The sequence below is a fragment of the Salmo trutta genome, chromosome 17 (genome assembly GCF_901001165.1).
Source record: "Salmo trutta chromosome 17, fSalTru1.1, whole genome shotgun sequence".
Classification (NCBI taxonomy): Eukaryota; Metazoa; Chordata; class Actinopteri; order Salmoniformes; family Salmonidae; genus Salmo; species Salmo trutta.
This window is the reverse complement of record NC_042973.1, coordinates 30,774,366-30,789,285: the sequence shown is the minus strand read 5'-3', so window position 1 is coordinate 30,789,285 and position 14,920 is coordinate 30,774,366. Positions and strand designations below refer to the sequence as shown.

Sequence of the window (14,920 nt, the reverse complement as noted above, 5' to 3'; positions counted from 1 at the left end):
AGTGCCATAGGATCTTTAGTGATCACAAAGCATTATGATCTTGGCTTATCATCTCATCTGAAAGACAGCACACAGTTTGTGGTATTCCTCACTCCTTGAGTGTATTGGCATGTCCTACCTGATGTTCTCCTTACCAGATAAATGAGTCTAACCAGACCCAGCCATAACTGGACTAACCAAGCCTAACCTTTCTTAACCTCAATACTAGCTAGTGCTGAGCGATTAACAGACTTTTTTTTTTTTTCGGTTATTAAACAACTAATCGACTATGGTCGGTTCATTACTTGAATTCCACGTAGTATTTTATGAGCCCTTTCTCTAGGGTGAAATCAAATCATTCACGAGAAAAGTCAAGAACTGATGGGAGATGTAGTTTACATTAAGCAAATGTTCAACCTAGTTCAGTGCAGAAATGTGGTACTTGGTGTAGTGTCTCACGTGTTGTTTTCAAACTCTCCTGAGAATGTCTCAGATCAAGTAGATGTTCACTCATTAGATGGTTCTCCAATTGAACGTGTTGCCGCATATAAATACTTAGGCATTTGGATTGATATGGATTTGTCGTTTAAAGAAAATCATACTGTAGTTGAGCTGGTTAAGAAGCTAAGATTTAAAGTCGGCATTTCTAAAGAAACAGATTGCGCCATTCTCTAAGCAGCAGGAAGCAGATTATTCAGTCTACCTTTATCTGTTCTTTATTATGAAGATATTATTTATCAAAGTGCAGCTGCTACTACTCTTAAACCTTTGGATGCCATCTACCATAGTGCCCTTCGTTTTGTTACTCATCACTGCATCAAAAGGTTGACTGGACTTCGCTAAAGACCCATAGATCTCAACATTATTCCCTTTTTGTTTACAAGGCACTACTTCATAAACTTCCGTCTTTTCTAACTTTGCTGTTGAAGTATAGACACCCGAGTTGCCTAACCCGTTCACAGGGTTGGTTAACTCGAGGTTCCTAGGGTCTCCACTGAGCTAGGTAAATCAGCTTTTAGTTTTAAGGCACCTTATTGCTGGGTCAAAATTGTAAATACATTTCATCTTGACGTTCTGGTGCGGTTCAGGCAATTTAAAGTATTGATTGGGGACCTAGATCTTTTTTAGAAATGCGCCCTGTATACACAACGTAAATATACACATTATTCCCAATCGATCTCTAAATACAAAAACAGTCATGGGAAGCACAAAAGAATATATACATTCCTACACAAAATACACTGCATGACCAAAATGAACTTTTTCAGTTAATTTCCATGACTGGTATAGTTTGGGTATGTGTATATTTATGCTGTATATACAGGGCACATTTGTAAGAGACATACTTTTTGTCATGCAGTGTATGTGGACACCAGCTCGTCAAACATCTCATTCCAAAATCATGGGCATTAGTATGGAGATGGTCCCCCCTTCGCTTCTATAATAGCCTCCACTCTTCCAGGAAGGCTTTCCATTAGATGTTGGGACATTCCTGCAGGGACTTACTGTTGCTCTTGTGGCTGAATGGAAGTGAGGTCAAGCACTGATGTTGGGCGATTAGGTCTGGCTCGCAGTTAGCGTTCCAATTCATCCCAAAGGTGTTCGATGGGGTTGAGGTCAGGGCTCTGTGAAGGCAAGTCAAGTTCTTCCACACCAATCTCAACAAACCATTTCTGTATGGACTTCACATTGTGGACAAGGGCATTGTCATGCTGAAACAGGAAAGGGCCTTCCCCCATACTGTTGCTACTAAGTTGGAGGCATAGAATCGTCTAGAATGTCATTGTATGCTGTAGCATTAAGATTTCCTTTCAGGGGCCTAGCCTGAACCATGAAAAACAGCCCAAGACCATTATTCCTCCTCCACCAATCTTTACAGTTGGCACTATGCATTCGGCAGGTAGCATTCTCCTGGCATCCGCCAAACCCAGATTCGTCTGTTGGACTGTCAGATGGTGAAGCATGATTCATCACTCAAGAGAACAAGTTTCTACTGTTCCAGAGTCCAATGACGGCGAGCTTTAACACCACTCCAGCCGACGCTTGGCATCGCACATGGTGATCTTAGGCTTGTGTGCGGCTGTTTAGACTTGAAAACCCATTTCATGAAGCTCCAATTGACAGTTATTGTCCTGACGTTGCTTCCAGAAGCAGTTTGTAACTCGGTAGCGAATGTTGCAGAGGACAGACAAGTTTTACCTGCTACATGCTTCAGCACTCGCTGGTCCCGTTCTGTGAGCTTGTGGCCTACCACTTCGCGGCTGAGCCGTTGTTGTTCCTAGATGTTTCCACTTCAGAATAGCAGCACTTACAGTTGACCAGGGCAGCTCTAGCAGGGCAGAAATTTGACGAACTGACTTGTTGGAATGGTGGTATCCCATGACGGTGCCCGTTGAAAGTCACTGAGCTCTTCAGTACGGGCCATTCTACTGCCAATGTTTTCCTGTGGAGATTGCATGGCTGTGTGCTTGATTTTATACACCTGTCAGCAATGGGTGTGGCTGAAATAGCCAAATCCACTCATTTGAAGGGGTGTCCACATACTTTTGCATATATAGTGTAGGTATCAATATGTCTTCCCTAAAACTAAAATGACCATTATACATTGAGTTTGTTTTTTCAGGCTTGGACAGATGGATACAATTTTCCGCTTACTATGTTAGGTTAGATATGCACAGACCGCATGAGAGAGGACTTGTTCAGGGGCGGCAGGTAGCCTAGTGGTTAGAGTGTTGGATTTATAACCGAAAGGTTTCAAGATCGAATCCCCGAGCTGACAAGGTAAAAATCTGTTGTTCTGCCCCTGAACAAGGCAGTTAACCCACTGTTCCTAGGCCGTCATTGACAATAAGAATTTGTTGGTAAGTGACTTGCCTAGTTAAATAATGGTAAAATAAAAAACAACATGAGGGAGAAACAGTTTGTTAAAGTATGCCTTATCTACCTTGAAGAACTAGTTGAATTTTGTCAGACAGCTCTGCAGCATACTTAGGCAGGCTAGCCTAGATAAATAGGATGACTAAAGACAGTACATTATGGGGAGCACAGAGATAACGTTAGATGGTCTGGCTGGCCGGCAGCTACTGACTGAGCAGAGATGAGACGATTACATTAAGGAATTAAAAATTATAAAGTTTTAAAAGTACAAAATAATATTAAAAAGTTACATATTTCTTAGCCATTTATTTTCTACTGATGTCTACCAAATTTGGACCTGACAGAGACAATGGAACATTTTCAATGTTTTGGCAATTGAATATTTACAATTTTTGGCTTTGGAATTTCTATTAAAAGACATTCTGGGTTCGAGTCCAGGCTCTGTTGCAGCCGGCCGCGACCGGGAGACCCATGGGGCGGCGCACAATTGGCACAGCGTGGTCCGGGTTAGGCCGGCAGGGATGTCCTTGTCCCATCGCGCACTAGCGACTCCTGTGGCGTGGCGGGCCAGGCGCAGTGCACGCTGACACAGCTGTACGGTGTTTCCTCCAACACATTGGTGCAGCTGGCTTCCGGGCGGGTTAAGTGGGCATTGTGTCAAGAAGCAGTGCAGCTTGGTTGGATTGTGTTTTGGAGGACGCACGGCTCTCGACCTTCGCCTCTTTGTTGCAGCGAGGAGACAAGACTAACTACCAAATGGATACCACAAAATTGGGAAGAAAAAAAAGGGGGTAAAAGTAACCAAAAAATAAATAAAAATAGCTCTAAAATCAATGTAATGTCATTAGTACATAATACAAATCGAAACCAAAATCCAAAACCATGATAAAAAAAAAAAAGAATCCAACCAAAACAGAACCGACCTCAGTTGTAATAACAGCATACAGGTGGTGGGAGATAGGGCTGCCAATGAGTTTCCAGATATAGCGTCCCAATACTTTTATCACTACTGAACTAAAAAAATGATTTTTCCCTTCATAAGACAGTTTTGTAAAGAATGGTCAGTGATGACCTTAAAACGCCTTTTGCTGAATTTCCTCAGCAATCCTTTTCCTGGGAAAGTACAGGTATTTGAGCCATACATTAAAACTAAATCATAGATGGTTGGTATTTAGAAACATGTCGGTTTGTGTGCTCTGTAGCGCATATGACGTATAGTTTATTACCCTTTCATTTAAGTTCCCTTTGATATCAAGTATATGGGCACCTTTCTGTCCTGTCCATGCTGTGGGAAAGTGAGCCCAGTTGTGTGCCTTACACCCTATGAAACATGAGAATCAATGCCAATGTTCCCAGGCTAAGGCTGCAAGTGGACTTCTACATTTTTACTTGATAAACTTTCATGTAAAATTATGTACTTGGATAAGAAATAGCTCTTTGTTTTGTACTCATTCAGCAGAGATATTACACAGCAAACAACATGCCAGCTACATTTAACAGGGAAGAACACTCAAGAGGCCCATTTTCAGCAGCAGAGCATGGGAGGTAATGTGTGCTGCTTGCTTCAACAGCTGTGGAAAATGGCTTGTGCAGTAATTACCATTAATGTTATGTTGTAATTATGTTTTAGACAATATGTGTAAAACTGTCAGTGTGTGCAAAGATGAGCTCCATGTGGCTTAAATCCACTAGTAGAACGTCATAAACGCAGCAATTTTTTGTGTGTGTCCAGGTTATAATACACAGCATCTGTAACATGTCCCTTCAGACAAGACATAACCCATCAGAAGACAGAAGTATGCCTGTGTACCCTCCTCCTGGATGAAATATAACTAATGCACATTCCAATGGTCCCACTGGTTCAGATGCTGTGTAAAGACATGTACTGAACTGGTATGCTCCCACAATTATTTATTTACTTGTGGTGCAAATAAACAGCGTTTTAATTTGGATCTTCATTAGTTCTTAAGATTAATTATGGCCTTTGCTTCAAAGAATCTGCATACATTATTCAGTTTTTCAATAGATGAAAACTAATTGAGTCGCAGCCACTGTAATTAAACTCTTAGGCAAAACTTCATCCACTCAGCATGAGACTAGTTAGTGCATACTTCTGGCAAACTCAATCACATTAATGGAGCTGGTAGGCAGGTTGGCAACGTGCCTAAGCAATCTGGTCAAAATGAAGGGAAAAGGAGAAGAAAGAGGCATCCCCTCTCGCATGAATAATTGCAACCCAGTACTTTGATCAATTATGTGAAAACTTCCACGCCATATGGCAATTATCAGCAGGACAAGATGGTAGAAGGCGATGGATTAGAAGCTTTCCGAGAACATTAAACACCTCCATTATTTTTCCCTTGATCCCAAGGCAGCAAAGGGCTCAGTATGAAGCTGGTTTGGACCCAACTCAGGCAGCATAGGTAAAGGCAGCCTGTGACTGCAGACTTACCATGTGTGGAGCCTGGTTTGATCTCGATGGCCGACCTGCTCATGATGTCCTTCTCAACCTGAGACATGCGCTCTCGGGTCATCTGGTATGAGTCATCAGTGGCACACACGGTAATCTTGTCCTGAATACTGCCCTGGCCCTCCAGGTGCTCCCTGCCCTCCCTGAGGAGAACACAGGATCAGGCTCACATAGCAGCAACTGGTAATGTACAAAATATCACACTACTTCCCACTCAATAGAGCATTTCGTGAAAATGTATGTGTGTCTCTGTCTACGTGTGACATATGCCTCACTTCCATGACCGGTTCTTTGATATCTGTCCTCATGCTAATTCCTCACATCCTATGCTATGGCATTAAGCTGTACAACAAGTGAAGATGCCTATGAGCTGCGGTGCTAACAGAGCAGCACAGAACTACCTTTGACCCCCACATGACCACAAACACTGATCTCACCGTTCTCTGATCTCACTGTTACCCGCAACATGTGCAGTGTTGTGGGTAACGTGTTACAAAAGTAATGCGTTACCTACTCAGATTACTTTTACTTTTTCAAACTGGGTGATAGTATACATTTACATTTCAGTCATTTAGCAGACGCTCTTATCCAGAGCGACTTACAGTAGTGAATGCATACATTTAATACATTTTTTCACCCCGTACTATAATGGTTACGTTGTCAAACAATGTGAGTGTTACTTTCAGAATCAAATCGAATTGTATTGGTCACATGCTTCGTAAAGAACAGGTGAAGACCAACAATGAAATTCTTACTTATGGCCCTTCCCAACAATGCAGAGAGAAAAATAGACAAATAACAAATAAATAAACAATGAGTAACGATAACTGTCCTATATACAGGGGGTACCAGTACTGAGTCGATGTGCAGGGTTACAAGGTAATTGAGGTAGATATAGGTTGGGGTAAATTGACTAGGCAACAGGATAGATAAAACAGTAGCAGCAGCATATGTAATGAGTCAAGAGTTAGTGCAAAAAGGGTCAATGCAGATAGTTTGGGTGACTATTTGGTCAGCTATTTAGTAGTCTTATGGCTTGGGGGTAGAAGCTGTTCAAGGTCCTGTTGGTACCAAACTTTGTGCATCGGTACCACTTGTCGTGCGGTAGCAAAGAGAACAGTTGATGACTCGGGTGGCTGGAATCTGACAATTTTTAGGGCCTTCGTCTGACACCGCCTGGTATAGAGGTCCTGGATGGCAGGAAGCTTGGCCCCAGTGATGTACTGGGCAGTACACACAATCCTCTGTAGCGCCTTGAGGTTGGAGGCCGAGTAGTTGCATACCAGGCAGTAATGCAACCAGTCAGGATGCTCTCGATGGTGCAGCTGTAGAACTTTCAGGATCTGAGGACCCATGCCAAATCTTTTCAGTCTCCTGAGGGGAAATAGGCTTTGTCATGCCCTCTTCACGACTGTCTTGGTGTGCTTGGACCATGTTAGATTGTTGGTGATATGGACACCAAGGAACTTGAACCTGCTCCACTACAGCCCCGTCGATGAGAATGGGGGCGTGCTCGGTCCTCCTTTTAACCCATAAAGTGTATTCCTTTGTAGTGTTTTTCTGCAGTATTACTATAGAGCCTTGTTGCAAACAAGATGCAGGTTTTCTATGTGTATTCTTCTTTTCACTATGTAATTTAAGTCATTAGTGTGGGGTCACTACAATGTTGTTGATCCATCCACAGTTTTCTCCCATCACAGCCATTGAACTCTGTTTTAAAATCACCAATGGCCTCATGGTAACATCCCTGAGCAATTTCATTCCTGTCCTGCAGCTCAGTTTAGAAGGACAACTGTATCTTTGATGTGTCTGGGTGGTTTAATACATAATCCACAGCATAATTATTAACTTGATTATGCTTAAAAGAGACATTCAATGTCTGATTTGTTATTGTTACCCATCTAACAATCACTGCCCTTCTTTATGAAGCTGTGTAGTTGAATCTGTGCATGCAATTCAATACTTGACTGACTGTATGTATGGGGGGACAGAGGAAGGGTTAGTCATTAAAAAAAACTGTGTCAACCCCTATTATTTCACACAGAGTGAGTCCATGTAACTTATGTCATTTTTTAAGACAAATGTTATTCCTAAACTAAGTTAGACATGCCTGAACATATGGGCTGAATTCTTAAGCAACAACTATATTTCAGATATGTCATTTTTATTAATGAACTTTGACAGAGTATTTTGAGTAGATTGTTGACAAAAAAACAACAATTAATTAACTTTTAATTCTGCTTTGTAACAATAAAATATGAAGAAATCCAAGGATATGAATACATTTGCAAGGCACTGTAGTGCCTCTGTTGTGTAAGTATAGGACTATTTTTCCCCATTTAAAAATGTACGTAGTTATGTCCTTGAGCTGCTCTTGTCTATTTATGTTCTGTCCCATGTCATGTTTTATGTTTTGTGTGGACCCCAGGAATAGTAGCTGCTGCTTCAGCAACAGCTAATGGGGATCCTAATACAATACTAACACACCAGCATTCAAACTTCAGCAACACAGCATGCTAAATAGGTGCTTACAGTAACTCAAAGGAAAAACAAGACCTCAACAAATAGGGCTTACCTCAAAAGGTCAGAGTTTATGAGTAGTTCAAAAATAAGACTGAACTATACATGGTAAGAAAAACAGTCTGGGATAAGCTGTCATTGGTTTCTAGCGGTCAGTCACATGGGGACAAGGGTTACTTGCGTTAGCAATGAGAGAGCGAGCAAGAGAGAGCAGTGTCTCAAAATTCCCTGTGGTCCCAATCTGACTGAACTAGTTAGGTCGATATGGGCACAAATACATATTATGATAAACTGCCTGAATTGATGCCATAACAATAAATACAATGATAAGTTAATAAAAATGAGCACCACTGCTCTTTAAATGATCGTTTAACCTACTACTACGATTTTGATGGTTGTAGCCATCAATTGTCCAATTAACAATCACCCATATTAGCAAACGTAATTCATTTCAAAATGTTACATTTCTCTAGTATAGGCTACTTATCGTAATAAACAATATCAGCAAAATGTCTACAATAAGTGATCGGTATGGTCGGTGTCGAAAATGTTTGGTTTATCGTCCCAGCTCTACTGTGAACTGGCTGTCAATTCCATCTGTGGTTGACTAAAAACAGTAGAGTGGGCTTACCCTGAGACATGCTGGTGGATGCAGTCAAAGCTGGCCTGAGGTTTGTCTTTGCTATCACTGGACAGGTAGAAGGAGAAGACCCGGAGTGCATCTGGGGCTTCTGGGGATGGGGCGGGGATCTTGATATACTGTTGTCAGGGGAAACAGAGAGAGCATTAGATCACTGAGGAGACCATGTGTAAAATTATAAATGTTTATGACCAAGCAGTTTTAGCATATTCAGCTGTGCTTTCGGTTTGCATATTCTACATTTGAGTAATTTAGCAGATGCTCTTATCCAGAGCGACTTACAGTAGTGAGTACATACATTTCAATCCTTTTTTGTGTGCTGGTCCCTGTGGGAATTCTAAACATGCTAAATGAAAAGCCTTGGGTTTGTGTCATACAATCCGAAACGTTTTGGTTACTAATGTATAAAGGACCGCAAAGGATGAGCCTTACATTGGTCATCAATTAGGCTACACATTTAATTGGAGAGCAAAACAGGGTAAATAGGAAGACTGAGGTCATTGACATTACATATGAGTCAACTACTCGGGGTGACAGCCAGGCACTCTCTAGGCATAGCATATCACTTTTCCAAACTAATTCCAAACTACATCAGCACACATCTTGAAAGCTGTGCCGTGGCTCTATTCTCATCGATTACACAGTATTTACTCGGTGGTTGCTAACTGAATGCTGTGTCCTTACACAGCAATTAAGTTCATCAGCTTGCACTCGCTCTTCCCAGCCCCAGCCTGGTAGAAAACAGTGTGTACTATACCTTCTATCAAAAAAGAAAAAATATTTCTATGAAAAACACTTTCCCTTCTTTTGTCTTAAGGTAAAGCCTAAAAGAGATTGTGTGCTTGATGTGAGCATGTAAGACTCATTTCTCCACACCAATAGTCTCTGACCGCTATGCTCAAATAACCCAAGATAATTCTGCACGCACTGTGCACAAAAAGTCTTGAAAAATTTTTTTATCAAAATGTGTTTTTGGGGCAGAAATGCCTTCTGGAACATATGATCTTTCATGTGCCTTAATATCAAACGTGTATGCCATCTGTAAATATGAATACAATTGTTAAATTACGAGCCTAGTTGGTTTAGCCATGGAAAAAGTCAGCAACCTTCCCGCTAGCCATGATTGGCTGAGATAATGAGTTGGCTGGACATGCCGAGAGAGGAGTTCGGATTGGTCTGCCATGTAGCACACTTCTCTATAATATGAGCTGGTCAGTATGTGTAGGTAGTTTCTAATGTGGCTTTTTTTGAAAGACGTCACGTAGTAGAAATGTTACGTGTATGATCTGTGTAGATATACACACACACACACACACACACACTCGTGAGAGGCGAAGGTGGAGAGCCATACGTCCTCCGAAACACAACTCAGCCAAGCCGCACTGCTTCTTTACACAATGCCCGCTTAACCTGGCAGCCAGCCGCACCAATGTGTTGGAGGAAACACCGTACACCTGGCAACCGTGTATTGCGCCCGGCCCACCACAGGAGTCGCTAGAGCGCGATGGGACAAGTTAATCCCTGCCGGCCAAACCCTCCCATAACCCGGGCGACGCTGTGCGCCGCCCCATGGGTCTCCCGGCTGCGACAGAGCCTGGACTCAAACCAGGATCTCTAGTGGCACAGCTAGCACTGCGCCACTCGGGAGGCCTGTGTAGTAATATTATTTGTATCTCAGAGCCATTTGCATTGGTAGTTATAGCCTAATGTTAGCTGGTTAGCTACCTCCAGATTCATGCAGGGTAGTAACATTATGAGCTGGGATTATAGCTCATTGTTTAGCTAGCTACATGTCTAAACAAAAGACTCCACTATGCAAGTAACTATTTCAATAGAATGTTTATGATGTCACTGCAACAGCTGTCGATAGCCAGAGCGAATTTACCAGCTAAGTCTATCTACTCCAATATCAGAGCACTCTTGTCTGAGTGTAACAGAGCGCAGAATAACTGACGAATTCACCAACGCTCAACACCAGTTGAATATGGCCGGTGTCGGTAAGTGTTGGCAAAAAAAGCGTGACTAAATTGTTGCCAGCGATACAGTTGCAGTCACCAATGCTCTGGATAACATAAAAACAGCCTAACCAGCTCTGCTAGGGTGAGTAAAAATGGTCAGAGTGAGCCATTCTCTCATTTGTATCTGGAAGTAGCTAGCAAGCTAGCCAACGTTAGCTTGGGTGCTTGACTGCTGCTGTTAGGTCAGAACGCTCAGATCAACCCTACTCCTCGGCAAGAGTGTCCAGTGGGCACTCCGAGAGCGAAATGTTCTGAATTTAAGAACGGCCAATCTGACAACGCTCAGAATTTACGAACGCCCAGAGCACACTCTGGCACTCCAGATTATATTTATTAACACATCCGTAGTATAAACCAGCTTTTAGTCTTGAAATCTTTGGTTCTTTTGTCCACAGCCTCACACATGAATCCTTAAAGAGATGGGTGGGGCTAAAGCTGAAGAGGGTGTGAACGATGCTGAATGGGTGTAGACAAAGAAGAGTTCTCCAGTATGAACCAAAATATTCAAGGGACATTTTCTCAAAAGTGAGGTTACAAGTTTAATCAACTTTCAAAGGAGAATTGCTTTCCCATTGTCCCTCAACTGTAGTGTATGATATACCATTTTCTAGCCCTGAGTCTACTTTTATCCAATGTAAAAAAAAAGAATAAAAAAAAACACCATTACAAATTTTCCTACGTAAGACCGAATCGAGCCAGTCGGTCACATTTAAGTGTATATTGTATATTAAAAAAACTACTTGTACAACCTTGTATTATATCTGCAACTTTTCCACATACCACTTAGCCAAATTTGTTTAATCTGCTAGCAATATTGACATTTAAAAAAATGAAATGTAAAAAAACAATAATTCAATCAAATCTCTGGACCTTCTGTACCTCCACAGATCCTACTTTGGGAACCACTGCTTGTATCAACCTTGCAGCAGTGCTGTTTTGATGTTATTGCTTTGGAACAACACACAGTTATGTAATGAGTACTTAATTATTTATTTTTTATCTCCCCAGAAGGTGATTAGAGTAAATGTAATCTAGAAGTGTATTTGTTAGTGGACCAACGTCATATACACACACACACACACACACACACACACACACACACACACACACACACACACACACACACACACACACACACACACACACACACACACACACACACACACACACACACACACACACACACGTGTGTGTATATATACACAGATACTCTACATACATTTTAATTTAACCTTTATTTAACTAGGCAAGTCAGTTAAGAAAATCACAATGACGGCTTACCGGGGAACAGGGGGTTAACGGCCTTGTTCAGGGACAGAACGACAGATTTTGACCTTGTCAGCTCGGGATTTGATCCAGCAACCTTTCGGTTACTGGCCCAACGCTCTAACCACTAGGCTACCTGTATTGATATGAGAATGAGCTTGACCCTCCGCTGTTCAAGCCATAAAACTGACCTAAATAAGCCACTGGTTAAGCCAATAACCCAGGCCACGTGGGACCTCCTACGTCCCAAAGTGGCAACCTCTAGTCAGCTGTTGGAACAGTGAGGCTGATATCCTGGCCTTAGACATAGGGACTTATGTCTCTCTACCTAGGTGATAGTATCCTACTGTACTGTCCAGAGCTCCCCTGGAATCCAACAGACCCACAGGGAGCAATGGGGCCCTAAACCAGCTAATGAAATGGCCTAAAAACCTACTTTCACAAAATGACCAATTAAAACACAGGAAGTCATTAACTAACAGGTATTGCCGTGTACTTGAACACATTGGGTGCCGACTGCCCTTTCATTCCAGCTGAAATGGACAGTTTTGTTGATGCTGAGCCTGTGCCCTAGATTCAGAGGACAAAATAAAAGGGACAGAGCGATAGATGGTCCACAGAATGATTATCACTTCTTTTGACCCAGCATAATCACTGACTGACTGAATTAGGAATTGTTTCCAAATCATCTGAAAATAAGTCACTTTCACTTCCCTAGTGGTCTCAGACTAGGGTGAGATGGCTAACACAAAAAGGGCTCCATGTAATATTTCCCTTTTATTATGAGCACTAAGACAAACAGAGGACAGTCAGTGGGCCTTGAAACAGCCTCTTTAGCTTAACTGTGGAAAGTGATTGATTCCAAGCTTACTGGTAGAATGCACAGTGCCTGGGGCAGATGTGGCAGGCAGGACTCTAGCTGTCACAAATGCCCAGTCATGCAGTACAGCCAAAAGCAGTTTCTGTAGCGTGTAGCCAATAAACAGCTTCTCTTTCAACACCCCGCCTCCCCCCACCCCTTCTTCCACTGAACTCCACAGCGAGCTTTGCACTCCCCCCCCATCACCCTCAGCGCTCTTAATAGCACCCAACACACAAGCCAACCATCGCAACACAAAGCACAAGGCAGCCCACAAAGCCATGGACACTTTTGATATGAAACTGACCATTAGTTATGTTGACCTACATCTGTCTAGCCCTTCAGATGAAGTGGTGGGGCAGGATTCCACTAATGTCCGCTTCAGGTTTCCACTAATTAACTGTCATCAACCAAAAAAGCATCAAGTAAATAGGAGCAACAGAAGAGCCATGCCTTCAGGACCTATTACCTCAAGACACTGTCTGAAGTGGTAGCGGTCTTGACCAAAACGCCAAGCAACAAGTCATAGAGGCGCTCCAGAAGTAGGTCAAGGCAGATAGCACTGCAATGGAGAATGATTTCTTTCAAATGGAGATGCTGATAAACAGCTTGGCTGCCCCCAGGCGAGAGCACAGCTCAGGATTTACAGTCTTAGCTGTGCAATCACCCCCCCCCCCCCCCCTCCCCCCCACCCTCCAGAACCCCATACCACATCCCCCTCAGTCACTATGCGCCTTTGGTTCGAGGCAAGCAGCAAGCGCCCCCCCCCCCTCCAGCCAAGCGTTAGAATCACCCCCCCCCCAATCGCCGCCACCATGCACACATCATATTCTAATTCTAGTCACTGTTACTCAGGTCAGTCCATTCTGAAGTTGACCCCGTTTTATCCACAGCTTCCTTCTCCACCCTCATAACCATATGTCATTAGTTCCCAGCTCTATGCTCCTGGTTCCTTTTAGCCCATACATTCCCTTATGTATTCTTATGTATTCCCTTATCTCACCTCATTTGCTCACTTTGTATATAGACTTATTTTTCTACTATATTATTGACTATGTTTGTTTTACTCCATGTGTAACTCTGTTGTGTGTCAAACTGCTTGCTTTATCTTGGCCAGGTCGCAATTGTAAATGAGAACTTGTTCTCAACTTGCCTACCTGGTTAAATAAAGATGAAATAAATAAATAAAATAAAATGTGAAGATTAAGGGCCCCCAAAATGAGGCATTCCAGTTAAAAGCGCTGTCTGAGCACACAGGGGCCATCCTTGACTTGCTACCTGCAACTTATTTTCTCTCTCATCTTCGGATTACATTTCCCAGGACAGTTGTTCATGCTAGAGGGTTTTCGAACAAACAATCAAAAGAAAAGGAAAACAAAAGCTTAGGCCTACATTTTGTAGGCTTTTGTGTGCGTACAAAAATGTTTTATAATCTATAAAAATGTTCATCACAAAAATGCTGTTGAAATATTTATAATTTTTAGAATGTCATTCAATTATTTGTGGGCTCCCATTTTCAAACTGACAGAAATCTACCATGACTTTTCCCTCATCCCAATCTTTTGCAGAACCACACCCCACATTGACAGGTAAGTCTAATAGTGTGAATAACAGAGGTGTGTATTTCCATAGAACTGACGACACAGGGCAGGGCGGCTGTACCATGAAGCTGCCCTTTCCATCCCTGATTAAGCCAGGGGAGTCCCACACTTCCGCAAGTCACATGGAAGGACAAAGGTCAAACATCTCCTAAGCTACGCTGCAGCTGAGGTCGCATGCCACACTTCAACATCAGCTGTCAATGCCTCCAACTAACTTACTAGGCCAACATGGGAAAGTAATCACTATTTAGCATTCCCTAACTGCAGGAATTAGGCTTCAACCTTTGGGTCTGTACTCTTAAGATATTTTATCTGCCCATTCCTAAACGGACATTTGAAATATATAGTAAGCTATGCCATATTACACCAAATGTATATTGTTCAAATCATTGTACAATATCTCATGACAAGACAAATTACTTTTTTTGTGAGAATGGATAACATATGCAAATTATTCTAAAAACTCCCCAGCAGAACAAATGGAAGTCACTGTGCTAGTGTACCATCAGGCAAGTGGTAGGTCAGTCAGCTTTGCCCAGTAGTGTCCATCCTGTGAGCTGAACTTGGCAGTCGGACAGTTAGTGTCATCCTTGCCAAATGGCATCAGATCGACAATCCTCAGCACCTTGTCAGAAGAGCCCCTCTTCAGGGTGCCAGGGCAGATACAATAGCCCCCTCTGTGGCCTGGGC

At 42.5% G+C, this 14,920-nt stretch overlaps 1 protein-coding gene across 1 annotated transcript in view; it reads right to left on the bottom strand.

The window, feature by feature from the left end:
• The window catches only part of LOC115152019 (RNA polymerase II elongation factor ELL2-like), a 51,738-nt gene that overhangs the window by 21,587 nt on the left and 15,231 nt on the right, over positions 1–14,920 (bottom strand). The window contains exons 3-4 of the mRNA XM_029696464.1: positions 8,478–8,605; positions 5,309–5,469 (exon numbers count right to left, since the gene is read on the bottom strand). Coding sequence (XP_029552324.1) covers positions 5,309–5,469; positions 8,478–8,605 — 289 coding nt within the window. The remainder of the gene's footprint in view (positions 1–5,308; positions 5,470–8,477; positions 8,606–14,920) is intronic.